This window comes from Lactuca virosa, chromosome 7 (genome assembly GCF_052849685.1).
Source record: "Lactuca virosa cultivar CGN04683 chromosome 7, Lactuca_virosa_CGN04683_v6, whole genome shotgun sequence".
NCBI lineage: Eukaryota > Viridiplantae > Streptophyta > Magnoliopsida > Asterales > Asteraceae > Lactuca > Lactuca virosa.
This window is the reverse complement of record NC_136432.1, coordinates 35,111,548-35,126,851: the sequence shown is the minus strand read 5'-3', so window position 1 is coordinate 35,126,851 and position 15,304 is coordinate 35,111,548. Positions and strand designations below refer to the sequence as shown.

Genomic DNA, 15,304 nt, shown 5'->3' with positions numbered 1-15,304 from the left:
TCTTTTTATTAGTATATATTTAATTAGTTACTTATTTATCATTTCGTTTGTATTTATTTCAAAATTTACTTAAAAAATGATTAATGTGTACACCTTAATAGTCAATTTCAAAAGAAATTTAAATAGCTCGCTCGATCACGTGTTATCTGGAGAGTACACCTTCATATTTATCTTTTTTTTTTAATCAAGACGTGTAGTATACAGGTCTCATACCAAATATTTTAACAACCGGCTGGAACCTTTTTGACCGGAAACTGGGGACGAGAACGAATCAACAACGACAGGTTTTATGCGATTTTTTAGACCAAATCGGGTCGGAAGATTTCATCAAAAAATCGGGTTGAATCGGTATGACAGAACCGGTAAAAGACTGTTTGAACCAGTTTATTGGATTTTGATAGTTGAATTTCACTTAACCTATTAAAAAAACTAGTCGATTTCCAATGAAATTTAAATAGCTCGCTCGATCATGTTATTCGGAGTGTACACAACTCGAAACCGACACATGTCACTATTACATGTAGACCGATGATTAAACGAACAGTTGGTTGAATTTAAAATTGGTCATTAGACCGATTTAACTAAAATCAGATTTTTAAAAGATTGCTCAAAACTAGTTCCGCTAATAAGTATATATACATTAGTTTTACTATTTTTAGTATATCTTTTTTCCTAATTTGACCGTTTCTAACTCTGTCCCCAATTATCCACATTAGTTTACTTGCCGGTTGCTCTTGACTTCTTGAGGTACTTGCAATATAATTTCCGTAAATTATTAATCAAGTTTCATCCGAAAAGTCAACTATCAAACTGGATTCAAGAATTAAAAAAATATAAAACCACCATCTCCACGAATTCTTTGAAGTTGACAACCTTCATATAACCTTCAATCCCAAAAATCAATGAACACAAAAATTCTGTTAGTGTTAATCTGTAACTTTCGAAGAATGAAAACCTTCCATAGCCATGTCAGCACCTCCATCTTCATCTTCATCTTGTCACTCTTGTACCCTTTTCACTCTCTAGCTATTGACACCATCACACCCTCACAACCCCTCACAATCAATCAAAGTCTAGTCTCTAAGGGTGAATTTTTTGAGTTGGGGTTCTTCAATCCAGGAAACAATAATTTGTATATAGGCATTTGGTACAAGCGAATTCAGCAGAAAACATACGTTTGGGTAGCTAATAGAGACAATCCCATTACTTCATCGTCCGGGAACCTAACCATCGCCAACAACGGCAACATGGTGCTTGTAAATCAAACCGGAACCACCGTCTGGTCGACAAATCAGCCTACAAAGGTGGTGAAGACGGTGGCGCAGCTTTTGGACAATGGTAACTTTGTGCTTCGTCCGGAAAACGATGAGAACCCAGAGAATTATATTTGGCAAAGCTTTAATTATCCAACTGATACTCTATTGCCGGAGATGAAACTGGGATGGGATAGGAAATCTGGAATTCATCGGTTTTTGAGGCCGTGGAAGACGATCAATGATCCGGCGACTGGTGATTATTCTTTCAGAATGAATCTCAATGGGTTCCCGGAGGTGTTGTTGAAGCACAACGAAACAATAACATGGCGGACTGGGCCTTGGAACGGGAGGAGGTTTAGTGGTGCGCCGGCGATGAAAGGGGCGAGTATTATGCAGTTTGAATTTACGGATAATTCCGATGAGATTAATTATTCATTTAAATTGCTGAATAGTTCTATTTATTCGCGATTAATTATAAATTCTTCAGGGATAAATGAAAGATACGTTTGGGTCGAAACAACAAAAGCCTGGAAGATCTACTGGACTTTCCCTGTTAATGTCTGCGATCACTATAGTACATGTGGTCCTTTTGGCGTTTGTGATGCAAACGCTATACCTATATGCAAATGTATGACCGGATTCCAGCCAAAAAACAAAGAAGCATGGGATGATGTAATACATGGTTTTGTTGGGTGTGTTCGGAGCTCCAAATTGGATTGCGGGTCGGACGGGTTTCTGCCAATGAAGAACATGAAATTGCCTGAGAGCTCGAAAGCGTTTGTTGATAGGAAGATGAATTTGAGCGAGTGTGGGGAGATTTGCAGAAGGAATTGTTCTTGTGCCGCTTATGCTAATATGAATATCACTGAAGGCGGGTCGGGTTGTGTGATTTGGGAAGGAGATCTCATCGATATGAGGCAGTATGCTGAGTCTGAAGATGGTGGACAGGCACAGGATCTTTACGTTAGAGTTTCTGATTTGGGTATGTTTCTAATTTCAATCCAAAACTCTATAATGAAGTGATGATTCGTGCGTTAATGCTTGTATTATTCACCTTTCGTATGATTCAAGTCTCATCATTAGAAGATATAAGTGGTGTTTAGGAGTAGATTATAAATAAATTAGTTTGCTCGTTTAAAAAAAATAAACTAAAAAAAGAATAAAACTCTATATCACAACAATACTTTATTTAACATTTAAAAAACTGTATGTATATCTTTAGAAAATTTAAAGATCTGATATGGTAAAACATATCAAATCATTAATATACAAAACGTAAGTTTATAATAATAAAAAAAAAAAATAGTCAATGGAATGAGTTATTAAAAAATAGGGATGGAAGAAACAAATTATTTGTTCTCTTTGATTTGGTTTGGCGTAAGTGATGGATTATCACACTCTTATATACCTTCTTGTAAACACAGGCTCATTTACATTATTGATACAAACCAATTAAATTCCTTGGTACTTTCTTCTTCAAAAAATAAATAAATAAATAAAGCACCTCTTATAGTTAGCCCAATCACTACAAGAAGTCTGGGTATTAGCGGCGACGCCTGTCGTCGCTAATGGTTGAGGTTGTCGCCGCTAATACCTTTAGCGGCGACATGTCGCTGCAGATGCGTAGCCGGTAATGCTTCGTCGCTAATACACATCCAGACGCCGCTAAATGTTACCTGTCGCCGCTAATAGCCGGTCGACGCCGCTAATAGTGTGTCGCTGCTAATACGCAGTTGTCGTCACAAAAGACGTCGCCGCAAAAACTGTTTCGTTTTTTTTTTTTTTGTTTTTTTTTTTGCTTATTTAACATTAAATTTATAAAAAACAATATAACATTTATAAAATCTGATAACTTTTTATAGAAATATTAATCCATACACAAACAATCCAAAATATTAATCCATACCACCTAATTAAAGTATTCTTCCAAATTACAAAACATTTTCATAAAATCCTAAAGTAACTACTCGTCCTCATCATTTCCTTCATCATTTGGTGGCGGTAATGAGCGAAACCACTTTTCCAATGCTGCAGAACAGGTCGGGTCCTGTAGTATTGTTCGTAGCATTTCCAACTAAAGGCGTCGCTGGTAATGCCAAGATTTCTTGTAGTGAATTCATAATAAATACCATAGTCTATTTTGTCACATCATCTCACCCGGAAGGTGGCTAACTCCTTGGTCTTACGAGCCGCTTACGCTAACTCAAGCAGGTACCGGGAGGGACATCTTAGGCAGTAGAATCGAGCTCATGGCATGCATTCAAATGGGACCATAAGGATTTAATCTTATAATTTTTTGTCATATTATATCAAATTATGTAATTTTATTTTACCCATTACTTCGACTTTCTTTTGGTTGACAAGCTTTTCAGTAGTATACTGAAATTTAAATAAAGTCAAATGTTTTTATTGAACTATCTATTTCACACATGTTGGTCTTTTTTGACAAAGAATACTTAAATTATTTGTATCTCATGAATAAATATTGCAGATACCAAATTAATAGAGGAACCACCAACTACCAAAGATAACGGCAGCAAAGTTGGCAAAGTTGTGGGCATTAGCGTCAGTACTGCTTTTGCGGTGTTCATATGTATAGTGATACTCTTCTACTTGAAGAGGAAGAAAACACAATCCTGGAATAGAGAAGGTAATTTTTACTATTTTTAGAATCAAACACCTTATTTTTAAGATTTTAAAATATGGAAGTACCATTAAAATAACATTGATAGTAACTCATAATCACATCCACCTATTAACGTATCTAGCATTGTAACTAATAAAGAGTTTGAATATTTAAAGTCATGATATATAGATTACCGTAGCAATGAAGGTTAGAGGCTCAAATCATGGGAAACAATCGTTTGCAGAAAAACAAAATAGGAATACATTGGTCAAATACATGCAGGAAAACGTACACTAGATATATGAACAAACACAATGGACTAAAGAGCAACATTAATTCGACTCAATGAAGGTTATCGTTGTGTAAATGTGGGAGGTCATCTTAGTGATGTAGTCGATCTTAAGTCCACGGAGACTTGAGTGTTAATGATATACCATGCATATATACTCATCAACTGTCAGACTTCGAGGAAATTCCATTCTAATGATGGGATTCCTGGGTTTTCTTGTTGTTGTTGTTGTTGTTGTATATATAGATTATCATATTAATTTCTTTGTGTTTGATATATTTTGCTATGATCCAAATTAGGTCCACAAGAAAGAGCCGAACACATCATATTAAATAATGGAGTTATTCTGCCAAGTAGGAGAGATTATCATAGTGACACAGTCATGGACGAACTCGAATTACCATTATTCGATTTTACAACACTGGCAGTGGCTACAAACAACTTCTCAAACACAAATAAACTTGGGCAAGGTGGCTTCGGGTGTGTGTACAAGGTAAAGTACTTGTTAAAGAGAGTGATTTCAAACACCATATCCAAAATTCTGAAAATCCACTCTTAAATAATCCGAAAATATAAATCGTGATTTTTGAAAATTTTGGGTACTCGGATTACATGAAAATCCAAAAATATACATTTTTATTTGAAATAAAATTATTCTGGTTTTTGGATGAAATAGTTGGGGGAAAATCTCTATATGATTAAAATGAATCCGTTGGTTCAAATTGGATGGAGTAATCTCCAATCAAAGGTGCAATGTTGTTTTTTTTAAGTGTAACTAACATGCAATTAGGTTGTGTGAAAAATTAAATATTATAAATTCCTTGGTTAAAACTTCAACATATAGTATTATCATTTAAAATGCATTTACTCAGATCTGTATCTAAAATTTTGAATATCAAAATATCTAATATATATATATATATATATATATATATATATATATATATATATATATATATATATATATATATATATATATATATATATATATATATATAGTTTTAAACACTCATACTCAAAACATCTTACAAGATAAAGTGACATCATTATTGTTGGTGATATAGGGTACATTACCAGGAGGTGAAATTATAGCGGTAAAAAGGCTCTCAAGTGTTTGTGAGCAAGGGGTTGAGGAACTTAAAAACGAGGTTCGGTTAATTGCGAAACTCCAACATCGAAACCTTGTTCGAGTACTAGGTTGTTGCATTGAGGTTGAAGAGAAGTTGTTGGTTTATGAATTCATGGAAAATAAAAGTTTGGATACGTTTCTTTTTGGTAAGTTTATCACGGACGTTATTTTGTATTTCTTTTGATTCCTAAGTTGATTTTGTTGAAATTGAACGGTGTTCTTCAAAAATCATTATAGATAAAGAGAAAAGCATGAAACTCAATTGGAAAATCCGACTAGAAAATATTCGGGGGACCGCACGAGGTCTTCATTATCTTCATCATGATTCAAGATTTAAAATCATTCATCGAGATATGAAAGCAAGTAATATTTTATTAGATAAAGAAATGAATCCAAAAATATCAGATTTTGGTATAGCAAGGATTTTTGGAAGCGATCAAACAGAAGCGGAAACAAAGATAGTGGTTGGAACATAGTAAGCATCGTTCTATTTGCTCATAAATTTGAATATCTTTGACTCTTAAATGATGTAACTTGCATTTTTTATTGGTTTAATTATTCTAATTACTTTTGTTAAATTTATTGTAGTGGTTATATGTCACCAGAATATGCGATGGAGGGCCATTTCTCAACCAAGTCAGATGTTTTTAGTTTTGGAGTTTTGATTCTCGAGATAGTAAGCGGTAAAAGGAATAGAGGATCATTCAACACGAGTAACAAAATGAACCTTCTTGGACAAGTAAGTACAATTTGTGACATTTTTAAAACTTTCAAAGTAATTCTAATATTATGTATTCAATAAAATAATAGTCATACCCTTACGGTCAATTTCATTTTGGTCCTTGTATTGTTAAATAATTGTATTTGTGATGAAAACAATATTTTTAGGCATGGACGTTATGGAACGAAGGCAACGCTTTAGAACTACTAGACGGATCTCTTGGGACCAAATATTCAAAGAATGAAGTTTTGAGGTGCATACAAGTTGGATTGTTATGCGTTCAAGGACAACCAGAAGATCGACCTAGTATGTCAAAGGTGTTGTTGCTATTGAGCAGTGAAACAGTGCGAATGTCACAACCAAAACACCCTGGATTGATTACTAGAAATATAAATAACGAAACAGAATCTCCAAACATAAGTGATGATCCCATGACCACAAACGGAATCACAATGTCGATACTAGATGGTAGATAGCGAAACTATGTTGATTGCCATATAGCATCAATTGTACATCATATTTTCTCTTTTTCTTTAATTAACGTTGGTTTATTAATATTTAATATTCTTTTCTTAAGAGAAACGTAGATTGTGTCATATTTACACATTATAGCAAGTGTGAATTTTGGATTGAATGATTTATATTATGAAGCAGAGGTTTGTTCGTGCTATACATGAATTTTCAACTAATTTGTTGTAAAACATTAATTTTAATCCAAATTAAATATCTTTTCCAAATAATATTTTATATGAAAATAATCTGACAACTAGATACACATGCACTCTCCATGATAAAAACTCATGATCATGTGAACCTAATTACTCTTTTTTATATATGATTGACCAGCAAACTTGTAAAAAATATTCAAATGTTATCATTGTGACTGATTATCTTAATTTACAACTTACTTTGCATATACGCGACATTTATGTGACAAATTAAAACGGGAAAATGACTATAACGACTCATGAATCACAATAAATTAAAACTTAAAAAAACCCATAGTCATAAAATGTTTACAAAATCATTAATTCCAAATTGTTTAACCATATCAGAGTCTCCCAAAATCATAAGTCATAAGTAGAGGAAGTATACAGTCACGCCTTCGCCTTCCCGCGATCATCCGAAGTACCTGAAACAACAACTATAAACCGTAAGCCAAAGCTTATTGAGTTCCCCCAAGGTACCAACACACAAACAGATAGTATATACAACATGTCAGGTCCAATCAACCACCCGGTTAGAATACCCCAGGCCCAATCAACCTCCGGGTCCAGTCATCATCGGGATGGAATACCCCAGTTTGGAATGCCGATACACAATGGGTCCACTCAGTCATCAGACTACAATACCCTCAAGCCCTCAGTACGAGTCTCGCATGCCAACCAGCCCTTAGCTTGTATCTGGAATGCTCCCGAGCCCTCAGTATGAGTCTGGCATGCCAACCGACCCTCAGCTCATATCTTGAATGCTCCCGGGTTTGTTGGCTACAACACAAAGCAATACAACCTCAACCCACCACAATATGTCGACATATAACAGATAACAAACATAAGCAACATATAGGTAATCATGCAGACAAAAACACAGGTAGTCCTACAGATCTACCGCTCTAAACATATCAACAACTAGCATATAATCATGCAGATCTATCCCATACTCGGTATATCAATGTATAGTCGGATATCAATCCAATGGGTACCCGACCTACCCTCCGGTGTATTTCAATCGGTTACGAGGTCTATTTCACCCCTACCACTACCACATAATAACATACATAAATTACATTATCATCAAGCAATGCGTGAACGATGATAATTATCACACAGACAACCATCATACTATGCAATAAATAAAGGGCCGACCTTGGTGCCTTTGACCAGCTAAACACAGTGAGGGGACTCACCTTGCACTGCTGAAGTCCTGTGGATAAATCTCTGGCTGCTGGATGACGGGCCCCCGAACTGTCAACATCACAACAACACCAAATTAACAATTGGGTTCCAATGCATATCCATAAATCCATACTTGGGGTAAAAATACCATTTTACCCCTAACCTAGCTTGGTCCAAGACAAAGGCCCAAACTCACACTCTGAAGGCCCAAAAGCCAAGTAATCAACCAAGGCCTAGTTATGGCCCAATTTTCCAAATTGGTCCCAAACCCCTTACATGGGCCTTACCCTAAGGCCAATCTAATTTTTCCTAGTCCATACACTTGTTCTCAGATGGCCCATCAATAACCCAATCACCAAAGCCCAAAAGAAAGGCCCAACTTGAAGCCCAAACACGATTAGGGTTTCACATAAAATGACGACTAGGGTTAAGTAAGAACACTTAACCCATTAAATACTTAATCATTAAGCCCATCATTCCACTAGGTCAATCATACAATGTGGTCATACATAATCCATAACTCCAATCCAACGATCCAAAACGCGGGTCCCGGCAAGTCCGAAATAAAAGTCTCCAGGATTTGGGTTTTCTAAACCCTAATTAGGGTTTCCAACCTAAATGCATGCCAATTAGGTCCAATGGTTAAGTTTTTAGGTTAATTAGCGTTTAATGAGCCGGGCATCGCCCACTACCACTTCTGGCGATGGTGGTCAATGGCGGTTCACGGCGGCAACCACCACCTTACGGTGGTGGTGGTTATGATTTCAGGCCAAAACAATACCAAAAGCACTCCAAACATCAGTCCAATCGCACACAAATGCACACAGCCATCGGAGATGGTGGCTAGTGGTGGCAAAACGGCGGCAGAAAGTGGCAGCCGCCACCTCACGGTGGTGGTGATGGGTTTCTTTGATTTTTCCCCGGCCAAGAACATCCATACAACATATTATCTAAAGGAAACACGCACACACACACACACCAAATAACACACACACATAATATAACACACACACACACACCCCCTACACACGATGGCTAGTGTTGGAAAAAAAAACATTAAGGGCAGCAGCCACCATGGTTGGCTGCCATGGTGGTCCTTCTCGACTTCCGACCAAACAAAATACACACACTCCTAGCAAAGTGGCAACCACAACACACACGCACACATGAAATAAAAGCACGACCACAACCACCTTGTCGATGGCAAACGATGGTCGGAGGCAACAGCAATGTGACGAACGTGTGGGACGGTGACGTCGGACGTGAGCTGAGGCATAGAAACAGAGGAAACGGGGAAGAGAATGAGCGTGAACCAACAGCGAACAACAGCAGCATCCACGAACCTTGAACCTCTGATATGCTCGACCAACTTAATGTCAGTTTTGTGACTCTTCATCTTCGCCGACAACAAAACGGTGATGATCGGTGCTTCGGTGTTTCTTCGATAGCGACAAGGGGTGGCGGATGAAGAGGTTGAGTGATAAGGGTGGCGACTGAAACGCTCTCTAGGGTTAGGGTTTAGGGGAAAAAATGAAACGAGGGAAAAGGAAGGGTGACGGGTTTAAGTCCTCGTCCCTAAAATCAAACTTCTATCGAAATTTATAATTCCGGCCCCTCCCACTCTTTTCTTTTCAAATCAGCTCCACGATTTACCAAACAACCCTTGCTCACGAAACTCTTTACATTTCAAGTCCATTTGTTACAATCTAGACTCTAAATTCCTGAAATTATAACATTTAACTCCCATGGCTAACACTAATCAATTATTCACTACAAATAAAAAGACATTTAGTGGCATATAAAAAATGTCACTAAAAACCGAAAAAGTGCCACTAAAGCCCCCTTAGCCAATCAGCGACACAAAAAAAGGTGCCACTAAAAGCGCTCCCACTAAAGGCTTTTAGTCGCACTTTTTGATTGTGCCGCTGCAGGCTTTCGAGGTTTTAGTGGCACTTTTTTACTATGCCACTATAAAACTTGTAGGTTTTAGTGGCACTTTTTTATGCCGCTGTTTTATTGTAAAATAAATATTATTCCAATGCTTTTAGTGACACTTTTTTAATACAAAAAACATACTAATAATTAGGTTGATATTTTTTTAATTTTAAGTGAAATATAAATAATAACAAGACAATTAAGATAATAAATGACAAACACAATATCATTCCTTCAATTTAAACTTGTCTAACTATAATGTTCTTGATTTTTAAAACACAAATATCTTAAAAAATGATTAAAAATTCTGAATGGTGTGCTACTACTCAAAACATAATACTATTAAACTAAATACTTCTTGAGGAAGAAGCACGAAACTTGATTGACCTTGAACTTTGTATAATTATTCCGCTTGAGTTTTTCTTCTTGTCGAAGAGCTAGGATGTTTATCATTGTCTCATATCAGCCATCAAAATAATAGTTTATGACTTTAGACAACACACAATTTTCCTTGTAAATATTAGTTTCCCTGATAACCAAACTTAAGATATTACAAAATCAAGTTAAAGTGAATAGAATGTGTGAATACCTCCCCTACGATAGTTGTATTGTATCCTTCCTCTTTGTGTAGCTTGTTTGAAAGGGAAATCTCTATAAAAATATTTGAAATCACAAAAACCAAATCAAATTAAGAATACATAATCAGCAAAAAGAACCATGATTAATATTTGAAAAATGATAACAAAAAAATGAAAAGTTGTAACTTCTAAAGTCTAGTCTCGAAACATTGAGCATTACCATGTAATACATACAATTTATGAGTTTTATATGTGATTAAAATAATGGATAAAAATTATCAACAACTTCAGAGATACTAGTTAATTTGATTATAATCCAGTTTCAATGGTAATATAAATGTCAAGACGAACTTACAGAAGTTTAACAGTCAAATTAATTACATAAAAATAGGTTTCTTAATCTATAAAGCATTTTTATATAGATGAACATCAACTATTTAAAACCATGCCAACTTACTCAAACGTGGGGAGGAAGAGGATACTCCACCCCAGGTTTTGAATTCAATTAAATATTAAGGTCAATCCTTTTTATTTTTATAATAACAACATATATGAAAAAGATTTATAAAACATTTTATATACATGGACATCATGGGCATCAGTTATATAATTTTTAAAAAATCACTTTTAGAAAAGCTGATATACAAAACATAAAGCCTTTGATAAGCTAACAAGTAACCATTATTGATGCTCTAATAATTATACATAGTAAAATTAAAGATGTCTCATAACATAAAAGGTCAATCATTTCCTATGTAGTTTTTTATTATAATTGCACATTTGCACTCTAAAAGGTTGCAGTTATTTATATATACAATTTCAAACATTAAACAAAATTGATATTCCCATTGATATTCAATTGCTTACGATTTTTTTCCTACTTATCGTTGCTGGCACTTAATCTATTGTAATAACAACCACATAAATTTCATAATGTAAATTATATGTTTGTATTTAGAATTAGAAAAGTACCTTTTGGTCATATGTGGACTCTATTGTTAGAATGAAAAGTTTTACCATCACCATTAATTGAGACTGATGTTTCAGCACATTTTGGGTTCAACAGGGGCTCCCAAGCTTTCCTTTTTACATCAAAATCTTTTTCAATGTCATTGTCATCGAATTTCATCTAAGAATTCACCATTGGTCGCAACACTACAGCAAACAAGATGCATACATCCTGAAAAAATTACATTCGCTTTGTAAAATTTATATGTCAATCCAACCTAAGACAGTGGTTTACATATTCCCATTTGGTGGGGGTATGTGTATCTACAATAGAGTAAATTAGTTTAATAGATAAAAGAACATAACCTTACAAATGTTAATTATAAAAAGACTTAGTTGAATGCCATGTATACAAAGAGAAGGAAATCAAATTGGATGTCTAATAAGCCAAAAGAACCTCATGGACAATAGGTGGAGCACTTGGTGTTCGATGCTCTATCAATCCAGAAAAAATATATCATAAGCAGAGAAGAAACTCTAACGTGAATAAAAAATTATAGATCATACATCCCTATTCTCGATACCACCACCATTCGACCAAACTAGTTACAATTTATAAGAAAGAGAATTAATGGAAATTTGAATTAAGAGGTACCTGTAAAAGCTCCAGTCAAAGCTCCTTCCGTATACAAATGAAGAACAATGTAAGGGAGGACTATTCAATAGGCCTTTCCTTCCCAAATAAAGAGCATAGTAAGGGAAGAGTTTTTTTTTTCTGAGTTTAATGGCGTTAAATATTTTTAACCTTGTTAGTCCACTTTTTTTTTTTCCGGAAATGAAATAGAGCTAATAGACCTTCATCGCCCCTGACGTCAAAGTCGATAGCAACACATTCACTACTGCTCGGTGGATGTTGTATTGATCGTATATGCTATCACACGGGAAGAGAAAAAAAATTAGAATTAGAAAGCTACAATCACAAATATAAATCATTTGAACTCCCACTAATAAGAATCTAAATAGGAGATGGTCGAGTGGTTGAAGGAGAGTGAAACAACTGAAGAATGTATACCTGCTTAGGGTTCGTGTTTGTCATTATGATAATGAAAACCCAATAAATCCACTCTAATATGCCATAAATCATATTTGATATGCCATATATACGGCCAGACTCTGAAATCTATCATATATAAGATCTGATATGGTAAAAGATAAATCCTTGGTATCCGGGAGAATATTGGAGGTTTTTGGTTGATTCATAGAAGAACAAGGCGGCGTTCTAATGGTGTTGGTGAGGAGGATAGACGGTGGTGCTCCAGTAATCATTGGGAGGATGAAAGAAGGGGGGATGGATTGGGGTAGTGTGGTGCGGATGAAAAGAGTTCTCTATTCCATTGAGCAAATTTGATTTCACCAAAAAAAGAGGAATGCCTTTAGATGTGGAGGGAACTAGGAGCGGGAGATGAATTTTCAATAAGATATAGCGACACAAAAATATATGTGCCACCAAAAAGATAGTGTCAGTAAAGCTTTGTGCCGCTAAATGTAAATTTATTTGTAGTGATTATAGATTTAGGGCTAAAATAAAATAAAATATGAAATACATCTCAGGGTTTTAGGGCTTATTATTTATTTACTTATTTTGTTTAATTTTATTTATTTAATTTTAAACGGAACGTTACAAACATGCCATGCTCAAGAATCACCATTTTAGGACCAAAAGTGTCTTAAAAGTTCCTTACTGCGTAAACTAACTAATATCGTAATTATTTATGGGATATTATTATATTAATATCTCTTTCTTCTTTTATTATGAATGGTGTTTGGTATATTTTAAAATTATTTTTAGAGGAACATTAATATATCAGGTTTCTAATGAAAACTTTTCAGGAACATGATGTCCACGAGTTTCATTAGTATATTTTTAACAACTCATGTTTTATTAATCATTGTTATTTAGGGTTATCAGGTAAACGTAAAAAAATGTGGGTATATCCACCCGACCTATTCTGAATTCAATTCAGGTTAACAGAACACTATATTCATACATAAAAGTTGCATAACTATTTTTAATCTTAATTATCAAAAAAATATTTATTTAATTGGTGTCTCGGTTTTCCATCACAGACGGAAGAAGAAAAGGCTTCAAAACAACTAAGAAGGACTTTGTAATTCATGCTTATTTGTTACAATGATTGGCATGTTAAACACCTGGATGTTACTCTTATCTACTAATTTTGTCATTATTGTGGGGTTTAGATTGTTTTAGGCTAGATTACAAATTTGCATATTGTCCCTCCACAATTTTTTCACTTTGTGGTTTACTTTTGTTGCAGTTTTCATTTCTAATTAGTATAAAATGACTATTTTTCCCTTATATAATAACTTTTGTTTAAACTTTTATTGGCTTATAAAAACAATAATTGTTAAATTAACTATTTCGTCCTTATCTATTATGCTTTTTCTCATACATAGTGGATTTATTGTTTGATATGACAGAAAGTCGGGAGATCTGCATTTGATATTTTGTTAAAGGCTGTTATATACCTTGATTGTGCTGTAAGGCAGATACTTCCTCAGATGCCTCCTGAAGTCAGGTTCATAGATTTTAATAAATCTTAGTCATGCATATGTTTTATACAAAATTAATTTTATAAAATATTTGTTTTTTTATGAGAGATCTTCCGGTTAACCTTACTGAAGGAATTCTCAGAGCACTCTGCCTCAAGCACTAACACATGTATTATCTTGCCAAATTTTTGTTCTGATAAAACTTTTTACGTCATGAACAAAAAAGATAACTGTATTTATCAAATTATATATACAATTTAACATATTTATCAACAACTAACTTGAATAATTTATCATATTTACCAAAAGTCTAACTAAACTCAAAAAATCTTCCCAAATAGATTGAAATACATTGTCATTAAATTTAAGCCATAAATTGTATATTTGAAATATTTCAGTGTATTTAAAACAGGAGTTTTGTAAAACTCTAGATATGGTTTCTATTGAGTTGACAACAATCTACTGCTATAAGTGAGGTAGCAGGTGTGTTGTTGGACCTATAGGGCAGCTGACCAGAAGCTTTACGTGGGAAATCAGACAAAAGCTCATAGATAAAAATGATTGACAACATTTTTATTTATTTATTTTTTTGTTGGGATTTTAATTTATTTTTGATATGATAATATAGGTCCAGGATGCTCCTCAATTGGATTTGGGGGTTTGGAGGAGTTAGGACCATTTGTGGTTAAAAAAAGCAAATCGGGACTTCTGTTGAACGATTACGCATATTGTTCATCGGCTAAAATGAATCACTAACAAAACCTTGCGTTTTAAATCAATATTCTTAACGTTTTCCTGATGCATGTAAGTCTTTTTTTTTCAGTTTATAGCAACATACTTTTCTTTCATTTTCAAAGTACAATGTTATTATTAAAAAACATATTCAAAAATACAATGTCATAATAGGATAGAATGGAAGTAAGATGCTATTGTACAATCCAGTTTCTTAAATGTCATTATCATATGTTGAAATGAGCAGCTCATCAAGAAAGTGGAAAGTCATGGCGGAGTGTAATCAAACCCAAAAACAAACAGTAGATGCGGTCAAGATTTTGTAACCCGGGACATCATCAAAACCGAGGGAATTCGCCATGCGCATCCAAACCAGCACCAACGGCGCGAGGGAGTTTCCTCTAGTTAATATAATGACACATGACGGAACTTAAGATCAAAGAATTAAGGAAAAGAATTTAGGAGGATAATTATTTTTCCTTACATTTATGCAATTTTTTTATACGATTAACCAACAAGCTTATTAAAAATATTTAGATGTTATAATTGTGATCGCCTATCTTAGGTTACAGTTAGTTTAACGAATATGTGGTGTCTACGTGGCAAATTAAAACGGAAAAAATG

At 34.5% G+C, this 15,304-nt stretch overlaps 1 protein-coding gene across 1 annotated transcript; it reads left to right on the top strand.

The window, feature by feature from the left end:
- Nucleotides 1–863: 863 nt before the first annotated feature.
- Nucleotides 864–6,691, top strand: LOC145123816 (receptor-like serine/threonine-protein kinase SD1-8). Its single transcript, XM_079059021.1, has 7 exons — nt 864–2,238; nt 3,748–3,906; nt 4,471–4,664; nt 5,236–5,446; nt 5,538–5,775; nt 5,889–6,039; nt 6,189–6,691. The coding sequence occupies exons 1-7, from the start codon at nt 903–905 to the stop codon at nt 6,495–6,497; spliced, it is 2,598 nt and encodes an 865-aa protein (XP_078915147.1). The 5' UTR covers nt 864–902; the 3' UTR covers nt 6,498–6,691.
- The last annotated feature ends 8,613 nt before the right edge of the window (nt 6,692–15,304 follow it).